General features: G+C 37.4%; 1 protein-coding gene across 3 annotated transcripts in view; it reads right to left on the minus strand.

Annotated features, from left to right (window-relative positions):
- Positions 1-24,632, minus strand: part of COL14A1 (collagen type XIV alpha 1 chain) — a 216,832-nt gene that overhangs the window by 139,227 nt on the left and 52,973 nt on the right. For all 3 annotated transcript variants that reach the window (XM_072734006.1, XM_025993393.2, XM_072734007.1), the window contains exons 6-12: positions 15,648-15,803; positions 14,702-14,821; positions 13,036-13,200; positions 9,692-9,853; positions 2,537-2,688; positions 1,244-1,373; positions 351-496 (exon numbers count right to left, since the gene is read on the minus strand). In XM_072734006.1, the coding sequence (XP_072590107.1) occupies positions 351-496; positions 1,244-1,373; positions 2,537-2,688; positions 9,692-9,853; positions 13,036-13,200; positions 14,702-14,821; positions 15,648-15,803 (1,031 nt within the window). The remainder of the gene's footprint in view (positions 1-350; positions 497-1,243; positions 1,374-2,536; positions 2,689-9,691; positions 9,854-13,035; positions 13,201-14,701; positions 14,822-15,647; positions 15,804-24,632) is intronic.

Consider the following 24,632-nt stretch of genomic DNA (forward strand, 5'->3'; position numbering starts at 1 on the left):
ACGTGAAATTAATTGATCCTGACCTAGTACAAAGCAACAATGTGATACTATAACACCCATTTAAAACAATCATATAAAACATTATTTAATGGCATGGAAAGATGTTCATAATAAACAAAATGAGAACAAAAGACTACAAAATCATTCCCATTTGTTGTGTTAAAAAATCATTAAAAAGGACTTAATTAAATGTTAATAAGAGGTATTTCTAGGTGGGGGGATTACAAGTAATTTTCCTCCTTTTACTAATGTGAATTTTCTAAATTTTATACATTAAACTTTAATAATCAAAAAACCTTATTTTCAGGGAGTCAAAGATTCTAGGACTCTAGTAGGCAGCAGATACTTACCTCTTTTTCATCCCCAGCCAGACCCTCTGTGAGAGGAGCATAGAGAATCAGGTATCCTGATGCTCCAGGCACTGCATTCCACTTTGCCCTCAGACTGTTCTCAGTTACATCGTACAGTTCAAGGTTGGAAACCATGGGTAAAGCAACTGCAAGAGATTTTTTTAAATGTTCACCCATCTATCAGTATGCTGTCTATTTCAAAGTATCTACGCGTTACTATTTACTAAGCAAACATAGCTTACTTTTCAGATAATATTCATCCTGAAATAGGTTCACACAGTCATGCAAACCCCTTCTGAGAGGGTAAACATAAAGAATGCTTAAAAACAGGAACAACATCTTCTAGTTACTTATATCCTACTACAATGATGGGCACATTTCTCTGGGAACCAGTCAAGAACAAGGTGACTACTGAGACTACTGTTTTATGCCCATTGCCAAGTATAGTGTCTGATATAAAGCAGCTATTAAAAACAGTCATTGCGTCACTTAGTAAAGACAGAATGGTTGGCCGGATGAACAAATTCATGAGTCAATATATACCCATCAATGCAATCAGAGACAGTGAGGAGATGTGAATGAGTCAGTAGTTAAATTAGTTCATAATACACATTCACTAAATATTTGTTTATTAAATTGATACGTGTATTTTGCACCCTTCACCATCAAGATTGCTCTCTCCTAAACAAAGCAGAGTTTTATAATGTCCCTCTCAATAGCATCTGCAAACTGTAACTGCAGCATGCGTCAGTATTGCATAGAGTACCACAACTATTGCCTATGAATTGGATTCAGGATGGCCATCGATACAACCTGAGCAGAATTCCAGTTTAAGAAAGGCCACCTAAGCAATGCTGTACAAGGTCAGATGTGGGGTAGAATTCAATACATACGTGTGGTTTCGGTTCCCCGTAGGCCTTCACTAGCCGTGTGAGCGTATATTGCGAAGACTGCTATCTGATATTCAGTTAAAGACATTAAGCTTTTCAACACCGTGGAAGATACACTTCCATCCACCACCACCTGATTAAAGAACAGTTTGAGGAATGAGAGTGTGGAATATCTCACATGCAGAATTGAAACCAAAAAGCAAAACATCTCTAGCAAGGATATGTCATTAAATATTTTATTTGTGCCACATCCTCTTTTCCACTGTGGCAGTCAATTCTCCTTGAATTCCTCCATGAAGTGATATACATTTTATGGAATATGTCCAAAAGTCCCTTATTAATTCATATCTAATGGAGTGTGTCTTTCTCAGGCTAATTGTTATCTTAAACACCTCCATTTAAAACAGTTGACGTGTGATATTTTTCCATGGGGCTTTGGGAAGCATTTAAAGAGCTTATTAGGCATGAAAAAGATAGAACCACTGGAAGCACTCAAGACTTCTTTTTTAGTCGAGATGATTTAAATGTCCCTGATCTACTTCTCTAACACACACACACACACACACACACACACACACACCAACCTAAAAATCTTGCCATAATAAATAAGAATATTATGAAACATGCTGAGGTCAATCAAAGGTTAGAACAACAAAAGATTTTCACTTCAAGAAGGGGGGGGAGTTCATCACATTTTAAAATATTCCTTTGGATTACTCTGTCAGAGGTAGGAAATGGGAAAGATCCAATCATCTGGCAATAGGTGTTCTCTCCTGTGATGACCATGAAAAAGGCCAGCCACAGATACTTTATTATGGCTTCTCTATTGCACTAGTCTCAATAAGTGTCCAGGAAATCCCAAACCTTGGAGGACTATATGACCACATAATTTGGAACACACAGACTTCATTAAGGCAGAAAATCCAGACCACTTCCAAAATAGAAAGAATACATGAATAGCAAAAAAGAATTCTGGCCATATAATTAACTACTGATTCCTTCTACTTTAGAACTTGTTAATTTTAAAAAGGAAAAAAAGTGAAATAAGTTATGTAAGAAATGAACACATGACCAGTTCTGAGGGTTATTTGATAGAGGTGGGAGGAGAAAGTATAAATGCCATACCAGAGAGATGGGAGAACAAAGTAAACACTTGGAAATGTATTTCAGTCCAATGAATTTTAAATGTTTGTGACAGAATAATCTCCTTATATATGCATTTCTGTCTTGTCTTCACTACTGTGGAAGACTTGAAAGAATGAAAATAATGGTTTGAAAATATCGTCTCCTTATTACCTCGTCTGGTTTTCCACCCCTGGCAGGATAATACACGACTCTGTATTTTTCCACTTTTCCTGGGGCATGAGTCCAGTTAACCATAAAGCTTCTGGCAGTGACTTCAGAAGTAATCAGCTCTGTAGGCGGCCCAATGGTGGCAAGAGCTGAGGCTAAAGTAGAGAAACACATAAAGTGAACCTCTTTCCCAAAGTTACTTCTCATGAGCCTAAGATACTCCATTAGTCAGACATGACTATTGACCTCGTGCTCCCTCTGAGATTTCATCTCTAGACAAGTTGACTCAATTATTGATGCCTACATTTGTTCATTGAAACATTTAAGTGCCTATTATGTACCAATCACTATGCTGGGTTCTGAGGATACAAACTTAAATAAGAGTCCTTGACTCTAAGAATCTTTCTTAAAGACATTGTCATAGGATAATTTTTAAAAAGCATAGAAACACAACAATGGTTGACCATGTGTGTATCTAAGGGTACTCTCCTGAGCTCTTTAGAAGTATTATTTTAATTCTCAATAGTTATTGTTTCCATTCTGTAGATAAGAAAAACCAAGGCACAATGAAGTTAAATAACGTGACCAAGTTTCACAATTAGTAAGTATCAGAGCTGAGATTGATAATTGAGTTTTGGACATAAGAGCCTGTGTTTTTAAGCATCAGGGATACAGACTCTTTATGGAAGCCTTCAGTTCAACAAATGGCCAGTATCTAGAAGTAAAAGGAGAAGAAAAGGCAACTAACATAACATATATTGAATGCTCCCTATAAGCTAGACACTATGTAAACACTTTGTTTGTGTTACATACATGTTAAAACAAATGACTCTATAAAAGATTTGGGGCATGTAGAGTTCAAAGTCCTTGAACTTTAGGATTTCTTACCCTCTAGAGACTTACCCAAAGGGACTTTAGTAACCATATTAATGAGAAAAAAAACATATGTATTGAACACAACTATAACCAGGAACTACATTATGTGCTCTATCAAAAACCACAGGTATAGAGTTTTTTTGTGGGAAAAATTGGTCTCTAAAATAGTCTCATTAAGAAGCTCAGAGAAATGTATTCAAGAAACTATTGCTTGGCTGTCCAACCTATCCCAAGAGATCTGGTCCAGAGAAAGAGGAATGATAGAAGAGATGTAGCCAAATAGAATCATTCCACACCCTGAACACAATGAAGGCAAGAAATAAAACCAAATTCTCAAAGGAGGATCCTTATATTACCTTCTCAGTTCATACCCCTATAAGCCAGATATAACCTCTAGATCAATGATATCATAACAGACAAAGGTTAAAAAGTACAGGATGGTTGTGCTTCATCATGGAAGCACAGGAAGACAGGACTGGTGTACTTTCCCTATTATTTCTGCTAAGTACAACTAAAAATTCTGGAAATTATGTAATAAGACAAGCATAAGAAGACACTAAAAGAGAGAAGAAAGTATGTGGGTAAGAGATTGCAGAACCCAAGGAATGATATAGTGATGGGTCCCCGAGTTTTCCTTTCACCTCATATGTCCTAGACATGGAGTTAAAGAATCTAACTACCTAGAAACACCAATAGATACAGACAAAAAAAAGCCCCAACAAAGCCTGCTCTCTTTAGCCAAAGGACAAGGAAAGGGCCAGCCTGCCAAGACAGAACAATTTTAGGCAATAACTGCTCTACTCTAGACAAATAGCACACAAAAACCTGTGGCCCCACCCCTATTCATGTCAGCAAAGGCCAAGTGGGGAGTCAACACTCTCAACTTTCTTGGCTGTAATGACATGTCCCAGCATTCAGCCCTTCCCAGCCCACAGCCAGAGTAGTGTAAGAAAAGACTAAGTAGGGAAGAGAGATAATCATCCCTGACAGATGGTAACAAACCTTTCTACCACTCCCCATCTGTGATACAAGTGGAGACCATAAGGAGAGCTTGGACATCCAACCCCACCTACTAGTACTAAAGCACTACTCCCCTTCCTCTTTGGGATGTTGTTGGAGGAGATCTAGTGATGGGTTAGTACTTAAAGAAATAATGACTGAAATTTTTCCAAATTTGGCAAAAACTATAGATTACAGATTCAAGGAAATGAGTAAATGGTCCCGGATAGAGCCACAGAAACTCACACCAAGGCATATCATAGTCAAACTTTTGAAAACCAAACACAAAAGAAAAATCTTGAAAGCTATGTGGAACAAATGCCACCTTATCTATAGTGGAAGGAAATTCTAACCACAGCAGATTTATCATCACAAATCATGTAGGGCAGAAGAAATTGGCACATTTTTCAAGCATTAAAAGAGCTGCCAACCCCGAACTCTATATCTAGCACAAATATCTTTCAAGAACGAAGGGAAAATCAACACATTTTCAGATGAAATAAAATTAATAATTAAAATGATTTTCCACCAGCAGACTTATACTAAAAGAATGACTAAAGGAAGTTCTTTAAACAGAAAGAAAATAATGAAAAAACAGAAGCCTAGGGCCACAGAAAGGAAGAAAGAATGAGGACATAAAAATATGGATTAATACATTTTACTTCTCCTTTTGAGTTCTCTAAATTATGTTTTATGATTGAAGAATTATAATACTTTCAGATGTGTTTCTGAATATATAGAGGGAGTATTTAAGCCAACTATATTATACACAAATATAAGGGGAAGTGAAGGGAGGTAAGGTTTTTACACTTCACTCAAACTGCTAAGTGTCAATAGCAGCAGACTGGAATGAGTTATATGACTATATAATATTATACTTACAACAACCACCAACAAAGCTATACAAAGAGATTCCAGAAAAAATAAAACACTATGAATAAATAAAAATAAAATTATAAAAACTGTAAGTAACCCACAGGGAAAGAAAGATAAGGAACACAGAGAAATGAAAATCAGAGAGAACAAACAAGGGAAAAAACCAACAATAAACTAAATATTAGGCTTAAGCCCCATCATGTCTATTATTACATTAAATGGAAATGGCCCAAAATACCAATTAAAAGAAGGATATTAGCAGAGTGGATTACAACATATGACCAATTATATGTTGTCTATCTAAAATCCACTTCAAATATGATATAGGTTGGTTGAGCATAAATGGATTTAAAAAGTTGTATCACGTAAACTTTAATCAAAAGGAACTAGAAATGGCTATACTAGTATCAGATAAAGTAAACCTCAGAACAAATAAAATTAGTAAAGATATAGAGGGACATTACATAATAACAAGTAGCTAATCCATCAAGAAAACATAGCATTCTAAATGTGTGTGCACCAAAAAGCTGCAAAATATATAAACTAAAAGCTGATAGAACTGAAAGAAGAAATAGACAAGTCCACCTTTATAGATGGAGATTTCAATATCTCTCTCTCTCAACTATTGATAAGATGGCTGGACAGAAAAATTAGCAATGATATAGAACTCAACAAGACCATCAACCAACCATCCAGTCAAAATTTATAGAACATTGCACATGACAATAGCAGAATATATGTCCTTTTCAAGCACCCACAGAGTATATAGCAAGATAAACCATATCCTAGGCCATAAAACAAACCTCAGAAAATTTAAAACAATAAAAATTACACAGAGTGTGTTCTCTAATGACAGTGAAATCAATTATCATTTAGAAACCAATCACAAAAAGGTAACAGAAAAACACCCAAACACCCTGAAACTATAAACAACCATTTCCAAATAATCAATGGGTCAAGTAAGACAGGTCAAAGAAGATAAAAAAAATATTTTGAAATGAATGAAAATGAAAATACCACATATCAAAATTTGTAGAGCACTGCTAGAGCAGTGTTGACAAGGAAAACTATAGCATTTTTAGTAATTACATTAGACAAAGCAGAAACATGGCAAATCCATAATCTAAGTTCTCATCTCAACAATCTAGAAAAGCATGAGCAAGAAAAACTCAAAACCACTAAAAGAAAGAAAATAAGAAAAATAAGTGAAGAAATCAATGAAATCAAAAAGAGTAAAAATAGAGAAAAATCTATGAAATGAAGAGCCAGCTCTTTGAAAAGTTTTTTTTTTCCCTAAAGAACAAAGCTCTAGCAAGCCTGAGAAAGAAAAAAGAGAGAGAGAGAAGACAATAATTACCAACATCAGGGAAAAAAAACACACAGACTATCACTAGAGACCCTGCAGACATCAAATGAATAATAAGGGAATACTCTGAATAACTCCACACATATATTCTACAAATTCTATGGAAGGAACCAATTCTTTGAAAAGCAGAGAGTCTCCCCCATAAGATGGGGTAGAAGGCAAAGATGTTTATTCTTACCATCACTCTTACTCAACATAGTATGGGAAATTTTAGCCAGTAAAAAGGCAAAAAAATAAAAAGCACAGAGATCAAAAGCAAAGAAATAAAACTATCTATTTGCAATGGATATGATTTATTTCCTATGTAGAAAAATCCCTGAAAATCTAAAGGAAAATTCTTGATTAATTAGCAAATTCAGATAATAAGGTTATTGGATACAAAATAAACATACAAAAATGTAATTGTATCCATATATACTTGCAATGAATATGTGGACACCAAAATAAAAAATAAAATATAAGTAAAATTTCTCAAAAGAAATTAAATACTGAGATGTATACAGAATAAAACCTGTATAGAACTTATATCCTGAAAACTACAAAATGCTGATGTAGAAATCAAAGGATATCTAAACAAATGGAGAAATTTACCATGTTTGAGGACTGGATTCTCCACACAGTAGTGATTAACAAAAGTCCAACAAGATATTTTGTAGAATAAAGATTTTTTTTAACATTTGTATGGAAAGGTAAAGAAAGTGAAATACTGAATGGAATTTTCAAACAGAATAATCAAGTGGGAGAATTCAGTCTATCAGATCTCAAGACTTATATAGCTATAGTAAATCAAAATTGTATAATATTGAAAGAGTGTTAGACTCATAGACCCAAAAGAAAGGAATAAAGAATCCAGATATAAACCAACACAAATTTGCCCAACTGATATCTAACAAGGTGCAAAGCAATTCAATGGCAGAAATGGAGCATTTACAGGAAGTAGTATGCTGATAGGCAAAAATAGAAAAAGAAAGAAAGAAAAGAAAAGAAAAGAAAAGAAAAGAAAGAAAAGAAAAGAAAAGAAAGAAAAAAGAAAGAAAAGAAAGAAAAGAAAGAAAGAAAGGAAAGAAAGAAAGAAACGAAAGAAAGAAAAAGGAAAGAAAGGAAAGAAAGGAAAGAAAGGAAAGAAAGAAAGAAAGAAAGAAAGAAAGAAAGAAAGAAAAACAGGCCTTGAACTAAATTTAAAATCTTTTACAAAACATTAACCTAGGTCATGGACTTAATGTAAAACATTTTAGAATAAAACTACAAAAGAAAATTTTTTTAACATTTATGGCCAAATAATCCTTCAACTTGATACTAAAAGCAATAACCATATAATGAAAAACTGATAAATCGGACCTCATTTAAAACTTTTGCTCTTCAAAAGACCTTGTTAAAAGGGTGAGCAGATAGGCTACAGGTTGGGGGGAAATAGTAACAATCCATATATCTAACAAAGGATTCGTAGCTAGAATACAAATGAATTTTGTCCAAACTCAATGGTTTAAAACTTAACACATGCACACCCAACTAACTAATTAGAAAATGGGCAAAAGACATGAACAGCCAAAGAGCAAATACAGATGTGAAATAAGCACGCAAAAAAATGTCCAATTTCATTAGCCATTTGGGAAATGCACATTAAACTGACAATGAGATAGGATTGCATACTTATCAGAATGCTTAAAATAAAACGTATTAACAACAACACATATTGGTGACAATGCACAGAAACATAAGCGCTCATAGATTGCTGGTGGGACTGCAGAATGCTGCAGCCACCCTGGCAAACAAGGTGCAGTTTCTTAACACTAAGCTAAACTAAATGTGCTACTACAATATGATGCAGCAATTGCAGTCTGGGCATTATCCCAGAGAAATGAAAACTTATGTTTACACCAGAACCTACATGAACATTCATAGCAGATTTGTTTGTAACAGCCAAAAATGGAAACTACCCAGATGTCTTTCTTCCTTTTTAAAAAATTATTGTATTTTATTTAAAATTAATTAATTAACATAGTGTATTATTGGTTTCAGAAGTTGAGTTCAGCGATTCATGAGCTGCATATCACATCCAGTGCTCATTCCGTCACATGCCCTCCTTCAAGCCCGTTACCCAGGTACCCCATCCCCCCACTCACCTCCCCTCTAGCAACTCTGTTTGTTTCCTAGAGTTAAGAGTCTCTTATGGTTTGTCACTCTCTCTGATTTCATCTTATTTCATTTTTCCCTTCCTCCTCCTATGTTCATCTGTTCTGTTTCCTAAATTCCACATATGAATGAAATCATATGGTATTTGTCTTTCTCTGATTGACTTCCAATCTGTTCATGGTTAAACAGACTGGTTCATCCATACCATGGAACATGACGCAGCCATAAAAAGGAAAGAGCTACCGATACATGCAACAAGTAGGATGAATGGCCAGGGAATTATCCTGAATGAAAAAAAAAAAAAAAGCCAGTCCCCAAATATTACATACTGCATAATTCCATTTATACAATATTTTCAAAATGAAAAAATATTTAGAGATGGAGCACCAATCAGTGGTTGTCTGGGGTAAGGGAGAGGTTGTGGATAGAGATGAGTGAATTGGCCATAAAAGGACAACAGGAATGATCCCCATGGTGATGGAAGTGTTCTGTATTGTGGCTATCAAATCCAGTATCCTGCCTGGGATACTGTACTGTAGTTTTGGAAGTATGTTACCATTAAGGGGAACTGGCAAAGTGGACACGATCTCTCTATATTTTTCTTAAAATTTTATGCGCCTGTACAATTACTTCAAAATCCAAAGTTTAGTTAAAAAAAAAAAAACAAACAAACCATGATGGTCTTAATGTAACACTGTGGAGAAAATTATGTAGTAGTTAAACTATTCCTCCCTCAGTGGGATGTCAGTATATTCCCTTTCTAGTCTGATGATTCATGTCTTAGGGGAATAAGGATTCTATTTAGAAAGTCAACATGAAAAATGATGAGAATTTTCATAATCCACGATAGACTTTTGAAGAGTAATAGCCACATGCACAGAATGACCGCCTTCTGTTCCTCGCTTTACCTTTGATCTCTCTGTCTTGTTCTTCCACCCGGGAGCAGACAGTCCTGGTCAGGCTCTCCACTACTGTGTGCATCAGGTCAAATTCGGCGACATTGTACACATGAGTGCTGTCTGGTTCAGAGGCGATCTCCCGCAGCTCATTCTCATCCGCGTTTTTCACCCCTTACATTGAGGACAACAGGGAGGGTCGTCACACTCATGACCCATTTGAAAAACCAACCTCCATGAGCCTGTCCTGAGCCCATCAGTCCCCCCTGCCATCGAAGCATCTGCTTCTTTCAAGAGGTGCATCTCATGTTAGTTTTGTAAAATTCACCTTCAGAATCATTTTTAAATGACTACATATTAACTTTGGTGTATCTTAACAGATAATGTGTTAATGAGACTAACTTCTGGGGCACCTGGGTGGCTCCATGGTTGAGCGTCTGCCTTTGGCTCAGGTCATGATCCCAGGGTTCTGGGATCAAGCACCATATCAGGCTCCCCACAGGGAACCTACTTCTCCCTCTACCTATATCTCTGCCTCTCTCTGTGTGTCTCTCATGAATAAATAAATACATAATCTTTAAAAAAAAAAAACAACTTCTGTCTTGGATGAATATTGCAGAGGCAATAATAATTAAACTAGCATTCTAAACTATCAAAACCTTTGGTTTAAAGTTCTATAAAATAATTTTACTTAAATTAAGAGTAACTGTTAGAATAAAAATTAAATATATATATATTTTTTAATATTTACAGTGCCATTATATAGCATTAAAGGAAAGCTTGGGGAAAAAAATTTTAACATATTCAAGTACAACTGGCTGACTAGTAACCACTGCAATTTTGCTAATGCAAATAGGGAAGCTCTGCTTCTTCCACAGTATTTGTAGAATTCCATTGCTACAAGTCAAGCACAATTCTGGGTGTTTGGAATGTAGCAGGAAACAGAGTGAGACACAAAACCTTCAGCTCCGCGCAACTTTTCCAGTCTGTCTTAGCAGTAGATGCTAACACTTAGAGGGTACCTGCTATGCCCCAGGAACTGCAATGGTTTAGGTGTATAAATACATTCAATCCTCACAATCAACCCTATGAGTCTGGCACTATTGTTTCCCCCAGTATATGAATCAGTAAACTGTTGCACAGAGAAGTTAATTAACTTGCTCAAGGGAACATAGCAGTAGGTGTATAGCTGGAGTTCCCACCAGGTAATCTAGATCCAAAGTCATATCCTCTTAACTATTATATCACACCCCTTCTCAGAAGATCAACCATTAAAACAAGTAAGAGAAATTTTAAATAGAAAAGGAAGACATGGGGTTGGGTTTTATGGGCGTAGAGGTAGATTTCTCTTCCCCAGGCTTTAGCAAACAAGGAGCCTTTCTTTATAAATCCATCACTGCAATCATCTAAGGGTATTTTTTTAAGGTACTATGGAAGCAAGGAAGGGAGATTACCTAGGGTAACATGAATGACTTCTCAGATGCCTGGCTGTGCCATTTAATTTATCTTCCAACTTTGACATATTAAGTGACAAAGTGTTGGCTGTCTCTGAACTATGTGCTTTAGAGGGTTATAAGATAATAAATACTAATGATTTCCAGGTAATTTCCAAAGAAAAAGTCCAAATTACATCTGTATGAGTTCACCCAAAGTTTTGTTTCAAAACCCATCCATTTATTATCAACAAGACCACAGAATGGAAACTAAACACATAAATTAATCCCAATAGTTTGTCGTCTATAAAGATTTCCCCTGGGGACGCCTGGGTGGCTCAGTGGTTAATCCTGGGTCTTGGGATGGAGCCCTACCAGGGGCTCCCTGCTCAGCAGGGAGCCTGCTTCTCCCTCTCCCTTTGACTACTGCTCCTCCTGCTTGTGCTCTCTCTTTCTCTCTGTCAAATGAATAAATAAAATCTTTAAAAAGATTGCCTCTGATGGACAAAAGGATAGTATAGTAAAAAAAAAAATGATTAATTTCTCTGATGTTTCCTGCCTGAAGGATTTCAACAAAAGCTTCTAAAATATACAGCTGGATCTGGGTGCACAGGAACAAAATAACACTGAGTACTTGAAGAGACAAACAGTTTAATGTCAATAATGCTTTTGATGACTTTTAGGTAAAATCAACAAGTTTGCATTCATATAAGAATATCTTGGGGAAAAAAACCCTACCACCATCACCAATGACAAAAAGTAGATTCTAGGGGAGCTAGTCCCAAATCTCTACTATCTCTCTCTCTCATCTTTCCAAACTGAATAGTTTGTTGCAAACAGCTTGGGAAAGAGAAGAAGAGGTCATCATGACTTGGAAGGAATTTGTTCTGTAAGGATTTTGCCTTGGTCATCTTCATGTCCCAGCACCCACCACAATGCCCGGCACACAGCATTAAGCACAAACATCTTGAATGCAGCACTCTATAAACCACATTTCCAATAGAAAATCTAGGAATGGGTCAGATGAACTGTTTCTTGTTTGGGGATTTTGTTTTGTTTTATTTTGGTTTGTTTTGGTTGGTCTCTACTAAGTAAAAGACCTTCCTGCTGCCAAAGAAACTGTAAATATTTTCATCAAGAGTGAAGTTGCATCATCTAAATGGTTTGCAGTTATCCTGAATGTGTGCCACATGTCTCCTTTTCCACAAGGGTGATACCTTATAGAGAGTTTCAAAGAAATAATATTGCATAGCTAGAACTTTATGCTTTCTAAATAGCTGCAGGACCTTAATCCCTTGAAAACAATAAACTGGTTTCTCCTCTATACTACCAGAGAAGAGATTGCTCTAATGTGATACTAAAGAGAAAGTCCTGGGGTGCCTGGGTGGCTTAGTTGGTTATGCATCCAACCCGTGGTTTCAGCTCAGGTCATGATTTCAGGGTCTTGAGATCAAGTCTGAGTCAGGCTCTGAGCTCAGCAGGGAGTTCGCTTGAGATTTTCTCCCTCACCCTCTGCCCTACCCTTCTATGTGTGCGCACGCTCGCTCTCTCTCTCTCTCTCTCTCTCACACACACACAATCTCTCAAATAAATAATCTTTCTTTAAAAGAGAGAAAGTCCTTACTAATTAAAAGCTAACAAACATGACCTAACCTTTGCATGCTACTTTATGCTTTTCACAGTACTTTATGGATGGCATCTCATCCAGAGATTCTCATGCTATGGGGTACATGAAAGTTACCACCACTTCAATCTTAAATGTAATGATGTTGGACTAAGAGCACAAGACTGGCTACCACTAGAGCCAGGACTACAAACTATTCAGGTCTCCTGGCTTTCGATGAAGTGCACTTTGCACTATATATTGTTTAAAGCGGTTGTGTCTGTGCCCATTGTTGAAATAGGACCACAAAAAGCACATACCTATGGCAAACAGTTCTACACCAGATTCACGTAGGTTTCTAGATGGTGGAATTATATCATCTTGGGACTTTCCATCTGTGATTAAAATGCCAATTTTGGATACTCCAGTCCTTGCTCCTGCTTCTGGTTTAAAGCTATTTTCAAAAATGTAGTTCAAAGCAAGACCTGGGGGAAAACAGGAGAAAATAAAACAAACCAACCACCTCTAACAAAAAGTTTTCCAATTCTGAAAAATGTAACCACAAGATGAGTAACTTATTGAGCTAAGAGTTTTTTAATAGATATGAACTTTCATCTTCATTTTTACAATGACCTTTTTCTCAACAGACCTGATGAAAACCTAAAATCCACCAGAATACAGATAACATAAATAACTGAATAGTCCATCATTTCAGAAGCTAGCATTTATAAAGAACATTAAATTCATCGCCAATAGATGTTTACAGAATTGAATACAAGAAAACCTAAACCTTTATAATTTAGGATAAAGCAGGAATACCCACACAGAAGCAACAATCTTAAATATTAACAAAACCTTGTTTATGATGGTATAAAGAACCAAATTCTCTTTCTTTTTTTAGGGATAGTGGAGGCAGATCCAAAATGATCACTGAATTCCTGCCTTTTGAGTGTGACACTTTTCATTCAGAAAAAAAAAATAATAAATGCTGCAATACTGTTATAAGATTTGTGTTTAATAAAGTTTTCTGCTTTTAACAAAAAGATTATGCCTCAAACTGGCAAAGCAATTATCAAGATTTCAATGGCTTACTTAAAAGTCAATGATAGCATCACTACTATCTAAAATGAGTATCTACATTGTGCACCCATAGAAGAAAATACAAGGTACTAAGGTTAAAACCTGTGACAACCCCTTGTGGCTGGAATAATTATAATCGAAATATTCTTATATTCCTTGCTTATCAAAAAATAGGTGAGCCAGGGATGCACAAATATTTTTATGACACTGCTGCTTGCAGAATAAAGGCAAAGAAAATACCTTCCTTGAAAATAAATAAGGTAAAAATTTGTTTTCACTTAGAATGATGGGATGGCTAGAAGCCCTGGGTGGCTCAGTTGGTTGAGCGTCCAACTCTTGATTTCAGCTCGGGTCATGATCTCAGGGTCCTGGGATTGAGTCCCACTTCAGGCTCTGAGCTCAGGACAGAGTCTGCTTGGAATGTGCTCTCTCTCTCTGCCCCCCCCCCCCACTGGCGCACATGCATTCTCTCTCTCTAAAATAAATAAATAAAGTCTAAATAAATAAATAAATAGAATGATGGGGTGGCTAGAGGAGAAAAGAGGAAGGGAAATGAACTGGCAAAAGCTAAGACACCCGCAGCTAAGACAGTCACTGAAGATTGTCAGCATCCAGGATTGCTCCATCTCTTCCTGGCCCAGCCAAGTCCTTCTGGAGACATTACATTCACACAGCAAAAGGAAAGGGAGGGGGGGCGTGGGTCTGGGTTTTATTTTATTTTATTTTTTGGGGGGGGGGTCTGGGTTTTAATTCTTAATGCTGTTTAAGAAAAGAAGCCATCTAAGAATTTTAGATTTTAGTTTGGTTTAAAAATACTAGACCAAGTCTTATAAAGTGGCAGATTAAGAAATGAAACTAATCTTTGGCAAGATATGTTGCTAAAAACATGAAATGAATGAAACATACCTGTTAGCGTATTTCCTCCCTTGTATGGTAGATTTCGGACGGCTTCAATGACCTCATCTTTTGTGTTAAAGGCATTCAAGTGCCACTCTATTCTGGGGTCGCCGCTGTACTGTGCAAGACCTGGTAAAAAAGATGATAGCCGAACCAGAAATGATGGGTTAACTCAAACATCTAGTGGACTATTTGCGAAACCAGAATAATAAAGGGCCTGATCTCTTTAGCAATTCTTTCTCTGCTTCACTATATAGTTTCAAAAAGAATTCTTGGCATCAATTTAAGGAATTAGTTTGGACATATCTTGGGACAGGAGGAATGTACATGTTTCCTAGCCATTTAGTAGTGAGCACCTAATTAGGTACTTGGTATTTAAAAAACAAATCTGATTGTATTTGTAGATAAAACCTCTAATTTACTGGTTCATTTTTGTCCTCAAAGGAATGACTTTCCTTAATGGCTATTTAAAAGTGAAACTATGAGACTCTATATGATAAAGTGAATATATTGCTCAAAGCTTTATAACCTTTTCTTTTTATCTTGGCTAGAATTAACTTGGCAGAGATTATTTTGTACTATAAAACTATTTCCAATTCCCAATTTTCTTAGTTCAAAATTCCACTGGATTCAGCTGTTTCTTTTAAATAAAAAGGAAACTTCTACCTGAAAAATTATTAAACCTGTTACAACTTTAAGTTATTATTATTAGGCAGACAACATTTTGACTTTTTAGAAAACTGAAATGTGTTCAATAATTAATTGAATGACAGCATCCTTCAGCATAAATTAGTAGGAATAAATATTCATTGATTCAAACTTGTGCTCTTAGGAATATCATGAAAGTTGATCCTATAATTCTGAATGTCGCTCCGTAAAGTTTTTGAAATCTCTTATGAAGCTTCCCAGCAGATTTACACTGACAGCTGACTTCTGCTAACAACAGAACATGTACCAATTCGTGTCTTCTCTGAGCCCACATTGAATGCTGTAACCAGGTTTTCCAAGAAAAGCCGAACCAGTCTGAAGTTGAATCTTCCAATACTCCATGAACCATCCACCAGGATTACAATATCAGCAATAGCTGGAATTTCACAGAAAAACTTCACTTCTGCAAAGCACAAACCAGAAAAATTTCTATATCGCTTCTGCAACTTTTTAAAAAAGTGATCCTATTTTATATCTTTCAGATAACTTAGTGCTAATAATACAATAAAATTCCCATTAAAGCAACCATGTTTTTACAACCCTTCCCTTAAATGCATTCTTACTAGGAAAAAATTGTGGTAACAGCTGGCAGCAGAGTCAGTGTTCTGGAAATAGTTAGCAAAACACTGGCAGGTTCACACTGTCCTGGCGACTCAAGCCTTCTGTGTATTTTAGAAAAGTAGTGTCTGTGAAAAATCATCCAGCTTTGGGTTTTAGCCTGTAGATTCTTTCCAGGAAAGGTCTTAGCAACCAGTGGTGAGGGATTCAGCAGAGATGGGATGATGGCCAGAAAACAGAGAGGCGGCTCTCCTGTTCTGATAAGCGCATGCTGGCGGAAGTGATATAAAAGAAACAGGGGCTTCCTGAATTTAATCTATGCATGCCATGCATTTAATCTAAGAAAGGTAGGGGCACCTGAGTGGCTCAGCGGCTGAGCGTCCGCCTTCGCTCAAGGCATGATCCCTGGGTCCTGGGATCAAGCGCTGCATCAGGCTCTGCAGGGAGCCTGCTTCTCCCTCTGCCTATGTCTCTGCCTGTCTCTGTGTGTCTCCATGAATAAATAAATAAAATATTTACAAAAAAAAAAAAAAAGAAAGGTACACAATGTGATGTGATGAGCACTGGATGTTATATGCAACTGATGAATTACTGAACTCTACACCTGAAACTAATGAGGTACTTACTATATGTTGGCTAATTGAATTTAAATAAATTTGGTTTAAAAAAGAAAAGTACGCAGGCCTTTGCCAAAGTACGAAGGGTTTGTGGAAGAAGAAAATTGGGAAAAGGCCCAGGAGTTTCCCTATATTCAAGTTCTTTAGCATACTGCATGTGACAGTAAGATTTTGTCCCTAAAAATCATTTAGCATTTGATTTTTTTAAATGGCTCAATTAGGCTTTAGAATAAGGAGCTAGAAAAGGATGCCCAGGAGCCAGAGTGATACTTAGAGACCCTTAGAGAAAATCACGGCTGGAGTTTATCTTTGCAACAAATGAGGAGGCTGTGGGCTGTATGGTAGGTCTGTGCTTGACTACATGTTGTCACACAGAGCCAAGGTATTAAAATAGTCTTCGTGTAGTTCAGAACCTGTAGAGATTTGCAGTCTTGTTAGCACCTTTAGTAGCATTGCTTCCTACTCTAGTTTGTGCTTTCAAATGGGCTCCTTAACTTTGCTCAATGTTCATATTAGGACTGGTGATCATGAACAGTGTGTGTATCTTTGTGTCCATGTCAACTTCTTGAAGTTGCCCAGCAAATCCCTATTTCGTGTCATTAAAATGACAGTAAAACAATATTTGAAATACAATACAGTTTATGTACTGAAAACTGAAACACAGAAGTGTTTATGAATAAACTGACTAAATTTTTCCAGCAGGGAAAAATAATCAACCTACTATGTTTGGGGTAGGCAATATAACAGATACCCCTGCACCTACCTATTATTCCCGAAAAATCTTAGTTGTCTTCCCCCTCCCAGACATAAGTATGCAAGGAATACCTAGATCCTTTTACCAGAAGGGATAAAATGTACTTGCCAATGAAACAATCAGATACTCACTATGGAAGCTAAATTGTACAGCTCAATCTGAAGTTTACATATTACATTTTTGGGCACCAAATATCCCTTCTTTAATAACCAGATACAAAGCCACCACACTGAAGTATTCTAAGAATTATTTTAAGAAGTCATGAAGTAAAAATTAATTTGGTTTTTGGAAATAATCAGGGAAAACTGAAGTCTTGAAGCTTTAAGAGTCTTTTTCTCTTGGTATTTATGGGGAAACTTACTTGAAATGGAGAGTCCTCTCTTTTCCAAAACTGTTGGGGGGGGATACTGTTTCACTTTTTATCTAATTGTTTGGATGTATTGCAGACAGGGTCTTAGAAAGGGACCTATTTCTCCCTGGTTATTTAGAAGAGGACTATGAAAACCTGTATTTTATGTAGGAGCAAAAATAAATGCAACAATCTGGATTAATCTTAGCAACATACTGCTCTTTGGTAGGTAGCAATATTTGGGGATGGGGAGGAATAAGTTCCAAAAGATTGCTATTAGCCTGACATCTTTTTATAGAGATAAAAAATAACTAATATAAAAATACTCTTTTTAGAAATATATATGAATGCCATAGAACTATGTCTAAAAGTGGGAGGAGGTTGGGTGATGAATACAGAGTCCAAGATAGTGATTGCCTTGGGTGAAGAAAACCAAGGAATCGGGATGGCAGCAGCACCATCTGGTTATATGTGGGTTGTGGGTAAAGTATTAGCTTTCCTGGGGGAGAGAGAGGGGTCTGCATGATTATTATGCCATTAAAAGTAAGTAATCAAAAACAATCCTATCTGGAATGCAGAGAATATCGACTAGAAAAAAATTTAGTCTTTACGTCACACAATTTAAACACCAAGCCTTAAACACAAGGTACAATTCCACACACTTGATTTGAAATTAATGGCCTATTCATGCCCTGTTTTCTAACTAAAGACCAGTATCTGTTACATCAGCAGAAAGACACAGTTTTTAAGATGTTGGATTTCAGAAATCAAAATATATCATTGGTTCTGCATTCCAGAGTATGATTTTTCTTCAAGATTAGTGCACATGCACTTGGGAACTCTGAAAACAGTATTTTTTTTAAAATGCCCTAAACCCTGGTTATTAGCCCTAAGATCTATCCAAGCACAATCACCCTAAGGGCTATTTCCCACTATGGCAGGCACGAATGCAGCATGTCCAACTCCACTAAGATTTACTGTAGGTAGAACAAACTCTGTACATAGTGTGCACCACGCTTACCCTGCCAAGTATGTTTGTGCCAGAGGCAGGCAAATGTTCGAACACTTCGGGCAAGAGGTGTTTTAAAGCTGTCATGCTTGAGTTCAATAACCACACATCTCAAACATGATTCCAGCTGCTCTAGTGAATCTTTTAAAATATATACTCAAATTTTACTAAATGTTGAGTATATTCAAATTTTATTAAAAATAGGAGCCCGGATTCAGCACTGATGACAAATATTCTCCTTCCACTGGAAAATATGTTATCCACGTCAGCATTCTCCAATGGAGAGAGACCAGTCAGGGAAAAAAAAAAGTGAAGCATCATAAAATGTGTTAAGGAATCAAGTGGTGGAAAACCAGACAGACCTGGAAGCCCAGATAAATGTCATGTAAAACTCTGTAGGCAAATGTAATTTAAAAATGCATTTAAAGGGATAAGTACATGTCTACAACAGCCAAACTATGGGAAGAGTGCAGATGTCCATCCACAGATGAATGGATAAAGATGTGGTGTACACACACACACACACATACACACACACACACACACACACACACACGAGGAATATTATCCAGCCATCAAAAAATCTTGCCATTTGCAACGGAACTAAAGGGTAATATGCTAAATGAAACAAGTCAGAGAAAAACAAACATCATATGATTTCACTCATATGTGGAATTTAAGAAACAAAACATTAACACAGGGGAAAGGAAGGAAAAATAAAAGAAGATGAATCAGAGAGAGACGCAAACCATAAGAGATTCTGAGCTCTAGGAAACAAACTAAGGGTTGCTGGAAGGAAGGTGGTAGGAGGATGGGGTAACTGGGTGATGGGCATTAAGGATGGCACTTGATGTAATGAGCACTGGGTGTTATATGCAACTGATGAATCACTAAATTCTACCTCTGAAACTAATAATACAGTATATGTTAATTACATAGATTTTAAATAAAAAGAGGCCCCCCCAAAAAAACTGTGAAATTCCAGTTTTGCTAGTTATCAAACTGCAGATCAGCCAGCCATCTAACATGACTGTTAATTCTTAAAAATCAAATTACAAAGAGTTTACTGGTAAAAAATAAAGTCATTAATATATTTTCATTGTTAAAACAGTATTCTGTAATTATTTTATTTTTTAAAAGATTTTATTTATTTATTCATGATCGACAGAGAGAGAGAGAGAGAGGCAGAGACACAGGCAGAGGGAGAAGCAGGCTCCATGCAGGGAGCCCAACATGGGACTTGATCCCAGGTCCCCAGGATCACGCCCCAGGCTGAAGGTGGCGCCAAACCGCTGAGCCACCTGGGCTCCCTGTAATTAATTATTTTAATAAATCCCTTCTGCCCCTCCATATTGTATAAAAAGTTAAAGCAGAGGAACAGGGAAAAGTATTTCTTTAACTATATTTTAATTCAGCTCTTAACATGGACTTTATCTAAAATGCAATTCTGGAAATGTGGGGAGTGCAAAAGAAGAAAAGAAAGCTAAGCAGCTGATGGCAATCAAAGGAAAGCACCCAGTCTATGTGTTAGATCACAAACATAACATTGATGTCACAGATGGCATCAGAAGGAGCAGCTCCCAATCGGTCTTATACCCTCTGGATATGCAGGATGAGGAGGCCTGGGAGAAACCAACAACTCCCTATCTGAAAGTTACGCCCATCATGACATTAAACTTAAGCCCTCTGCTTATCTACTGATTTAATCCTCACAACAGCTCTGTGAGGTGCCATTTTTATCAGCCCAACTTCAGGCCAAAAAGTATGAGATACATGGGTTGAGTGATTTGCCCAAGGGGTCACACAGGGAAGGAGGGGCAAACCTGGTGTTTGGATCCCAGTATCATGTATTTACAATCTAAGCTTTTAGGGGCTCTTGGGTGGCTCAGTTGTTAAGCGACCAACTCTTGGTTTTGGCTCAGTTCATGATCTTATGGTCTTTGGAGATCGAGCCCCACATCAGGCTCTGTGCTCAGTGGACAGTCAGCTTGAGATTCTCTCTCTCCCTCTCCTTCTGCCCCTCACCTCCATGCTCTCTCTCTCTCTCTAAGAAAGAAAAACCTTTTAAAAATAAAATCTAAAAAATAAAAATACAAAATCTAAGCTTTTAACAACAGGGCTGTATAGACTTCTTTAAAAAAAGATTTTATTTATTTGTGAGAAAGACAGAGCCGAGGTGAAGGAGAGGCAGAGGGAGAGGGAATTTCAAGCAGACTACTCGCTGAGCATGGAGCCCAATGTGTGGCTCAGTCTTAGGACCCTAAGATCATGACCTGAGCCAAAATCAAGAGTCAAACGCTTAACCGACTGAGCCGCCCCCATGCCCCATGGGCTATATAGGCCTCTATAAGGCACTCTACAGGATACAAATTTAGAAAACAGAGGGAAAAGTCTTCAATACGAAGCCGTATCCCCACAGAATTGGCCTCTGCTGTGACAGCTGCAGCTAGTATGTACCGTTTGCAAGCATTTCTAATTGTCTGTCTAAAACTTTTTCCCTTCCAAATGTAATCACCTAGTACTTAAATAGCTCATGCGAAAAGCATCTCTTTAACAATAATTTTATACCAATTTTACTATGCTGCTGACATCCCGAGAGAATTTTGTGTTGAAAATACAAGTGAATTCAAGCACCCTAGCTGTCTGCAGGGCTGTCCTCCAGGCCAATTCCTCCAGAACCAAGCAGCAGGACTGAACCCTTCCCCACCACCCACTGCCCCAGGGTTTTTTAACAAAAGCTTTGCAGTTGACCACAAAAAAAAAAAAAAAAAGAAGAAGAAAGAAAAAAGAAAAACCAACCACCCTGAATTAAATCAGTCTTACTCTAAATTTGTTTATTAATTTGATAGTATGAGATGAATTTTCTGGATAAAATTTATTTATTTATGAAAAATGTATTTAATATTTACTGTATACCAAGAGCTGTTCAGGGCAACTGGGTGGCTCGGTGGTTAAGCATCTGCCTTTGGCTCAGGTCGTGATCTCAGGGTCTAGGATAGAGCCCCATGCTCATCAGGGTGTTCGCTTCTCCCTCTGCCTTTGTCCCTCCCCCTTGCTCATGCTCACTCTTCTCTCGCTCAAATAAAGAAAATTTTAAAATAAAGAAATTTTTAAAAATAAACATAATGGGGATCCCTGGGTGGCGCAGCGGTTTAGCGCCTGCCTTTGGCCCAGGGCGTGATCCTGGAGACCCGGGATCGAATCCCACATCGGGCTCCTGGTGCACGGAGCCTGCTTCTCCCTCTGCCTCTCTCTCTCTCTCTCTCTCTCTCTCTCTGTGACTATCATAAATAAAAATAAAAATTAAAAAAAAATAAACATAATGATATAGAGAGTAGCTGTGTATGTGGAAAAGAGGTGTTATGCTGGTGAGAATGACACAAAATTACCAAATTAAAAGTCTTTCTTTTTACCATATTATTATTTTTGTTCTAATAGCATTCAAAGTAATAACCTAATTGTGGCTTAAATGGAAATATGCACAATGTATTCATGAATAAAAGTATTCACCAATTTAGTCAATGAAAACAGAAAAGAGCGAATTGACAGAAGCAGCATTTTTCTTCCAGGCAAACTCCTATTCATCCTTCAAAACCCAGGTCACGCTTCACAACTCCATGTAGCTTTTCCAACAATCCTCAGACAGGACTCACTATCTGCCCCTCATTACTGCCTCTGCATTTGTACATGGTTTGCTGTATTCATGACACTGGACTATTATTATTTGTTTCCATTTCTACCTCTCTGATTTGATTGAACTCATTGAGAGAAAAGAAGTTGGCATCTTATCTTTTTCTCTCCTTTCTCTGGCTCAGCTCTTGGCATGAAGTACATCAACAAATGTGAACTACATTGAATTGTGTTGTTAAAAAGGAATTCCTCTTTTCACATAATTTATGCCTCCAGCAAGGCACTAGAAAAATAAACCATGACGGCTCAATTAAATGTGGTCTCTCCTCCCACCCTGGCACTCTACCACACTAGGAAAGCGGATTATGGATATTTAGGGATCATAGACATTCTATCAGGTTTGCCTGTCTTCCTCACTATTTTTCCGATGTGTGAGGCAAAGCTGAATTAAAGGGGAGTATGTACTATTTTCACTCACATTATCTCAATATGCACTAGGAAAATCTCATGATGATTTTTACCACAACTGGTCAGATTTATTTAGTGGCTTTAAATTATTTTTTCTATGCCACTAGCAAAATACCTAGCAAGGCCATTCATTAACCAAGACATCTGAAGGAAAACTGTGGTCACTTAACAATTTTTCACTTAAGTCTCCCATGAGGTTAAGTTTAGATCTCCTAACCAAAAGCTCACTTCCAAGATTGGCTTCAGTGACATCACTGATGATTTTTTTTGAAAGAGTTAACATTATTTTACCAATGGTTCTAAAAAGGGTTTTTTCAGTACTTTGGCACATTCTGGTTCTTTTCAATGTTCTTGGGGGGTGCTATTATTGTTCTCATTTCTCAGAAAAGAAAGTGAGGTTCAGAGAGACAAATGAATGAATCAGTCGTTACCTCACTCAGGACTGGATGCCAGGTCTTCTAAAGGTTTGCTCCAACATGCTTTTTCATCAGACCATGCTACGACCACCACTATAGAAAATGTCCTCAATGCAACATGGATGGTGACTAGTTATCTGTCGTATTAACGTTACAAGTTGTCCATCCAGAGGGTCCCTGGGTGGCTCTGCGGTTTAGTGCCTGCCTTTGGCCCAGGGCATGATCCTGGAGACCTAGGATCGAGTCCCACATTGGGTTCCCTGCATGGAGCCTGCTTCTCCCTCTGCCTGTGTCTCTGCACCTCTCTCTCTCTCTCTCTCTCTCTCTCTCTCTCTCTCTCTCTTTCTCTGTCTAATAAATTAATAATAAGTGCTTAAAAAAAAAAGTTGTCCATCCAGCAGGTGGGGAGCTTACCCTTCAGAGCATCCCTGACAGGGGACTGCCCTACCTAAAACAGCACCCCTCCAACACTCTCTTCCTTTATTCTTTTTTTGTTTTGTTTTGTTTTTGTTTTTGCATAACTTCTTGCTTTCTAGAAATATGATATACAGTAGAATGGTTAATTTTATGTGTCAACTTGACTGGCCCACAGGGTGCCCAGACATTTGGTGGAAGGTCATTCTGAGTGTGTCTGAGGGTTGTTTCAGGATGAATTAGCATTTGAATCTACAGACCAAGTAAAGCAGTTGCCCTCCCTCATGTGGGTGGTCCTCATCCAATTGGCTGAAGACCTGAAAAGAACATAAGACTGAGTAAAACGGAATGGCTTCTGCCTAACTGCCTTGAGCTGGAACAGTGGACTTGAACTGAAACACTGGTTCTTCTTGGACCTTGAGCCTGTCAGATTTCAGGCTAAAACTTACACCATCAGCTAGCTCTCCTGTGTCTCCAGCTTGCTGACTGCAGATCTGGGGATTCTCTAGCCTCCATCATCATATGAGCCAAGGGACGCTTCGGGGTGGGGGGGGGGGCGGGGGGCTCAGTGGTTGAGCGTCTGCCTTTGACTGAGGGTGTGATCCTGCAGTCCCAGGACCAAGTCCCACATCAGGTTATCCACAGAGAGCCTGCTTCTCCTTCTGCCTATGTCTCTGCCTCTCTCTGTGTGTCTCTCATAAATAAACAAATAAAATCTTTTTTAAAAAATCATGTGAGCCAATCCTTATAATTAATCCCTTTATATTTATCTATGTACATATACATGTAGATAGATACAGAGATAGAGGTAGATATAGATACTAATATAGATATAAAGGTATATAGTTATTATAGTTACATAATTACATATGTATATGTGTTAATGGATACATATATGTATATATGTGTGTGTGTGTGTGTGTATGCATAGTTATTTATTTGTTGACTGTGGCAGTTTTCATTGCTTTCTTTTTTTACAATAATAAAAAGACCTGCCATTTAGTGACTGCTTTCACC

The sequence above is a fragment of the Vulpes vulpes genome, chromosome 13 (assembly GCF_048418805.1).
Source record: "Vulpes vulpes isolate BD-2025 chromosome 13, VulVul3, whole genome shotgun sequence".
NCBI classification, from domain to species: Eukaryota; Metazoa; Chordata; class Mammalia; order Carnivora; family Canidae; genus Vulpes; species Vulpes vulpes.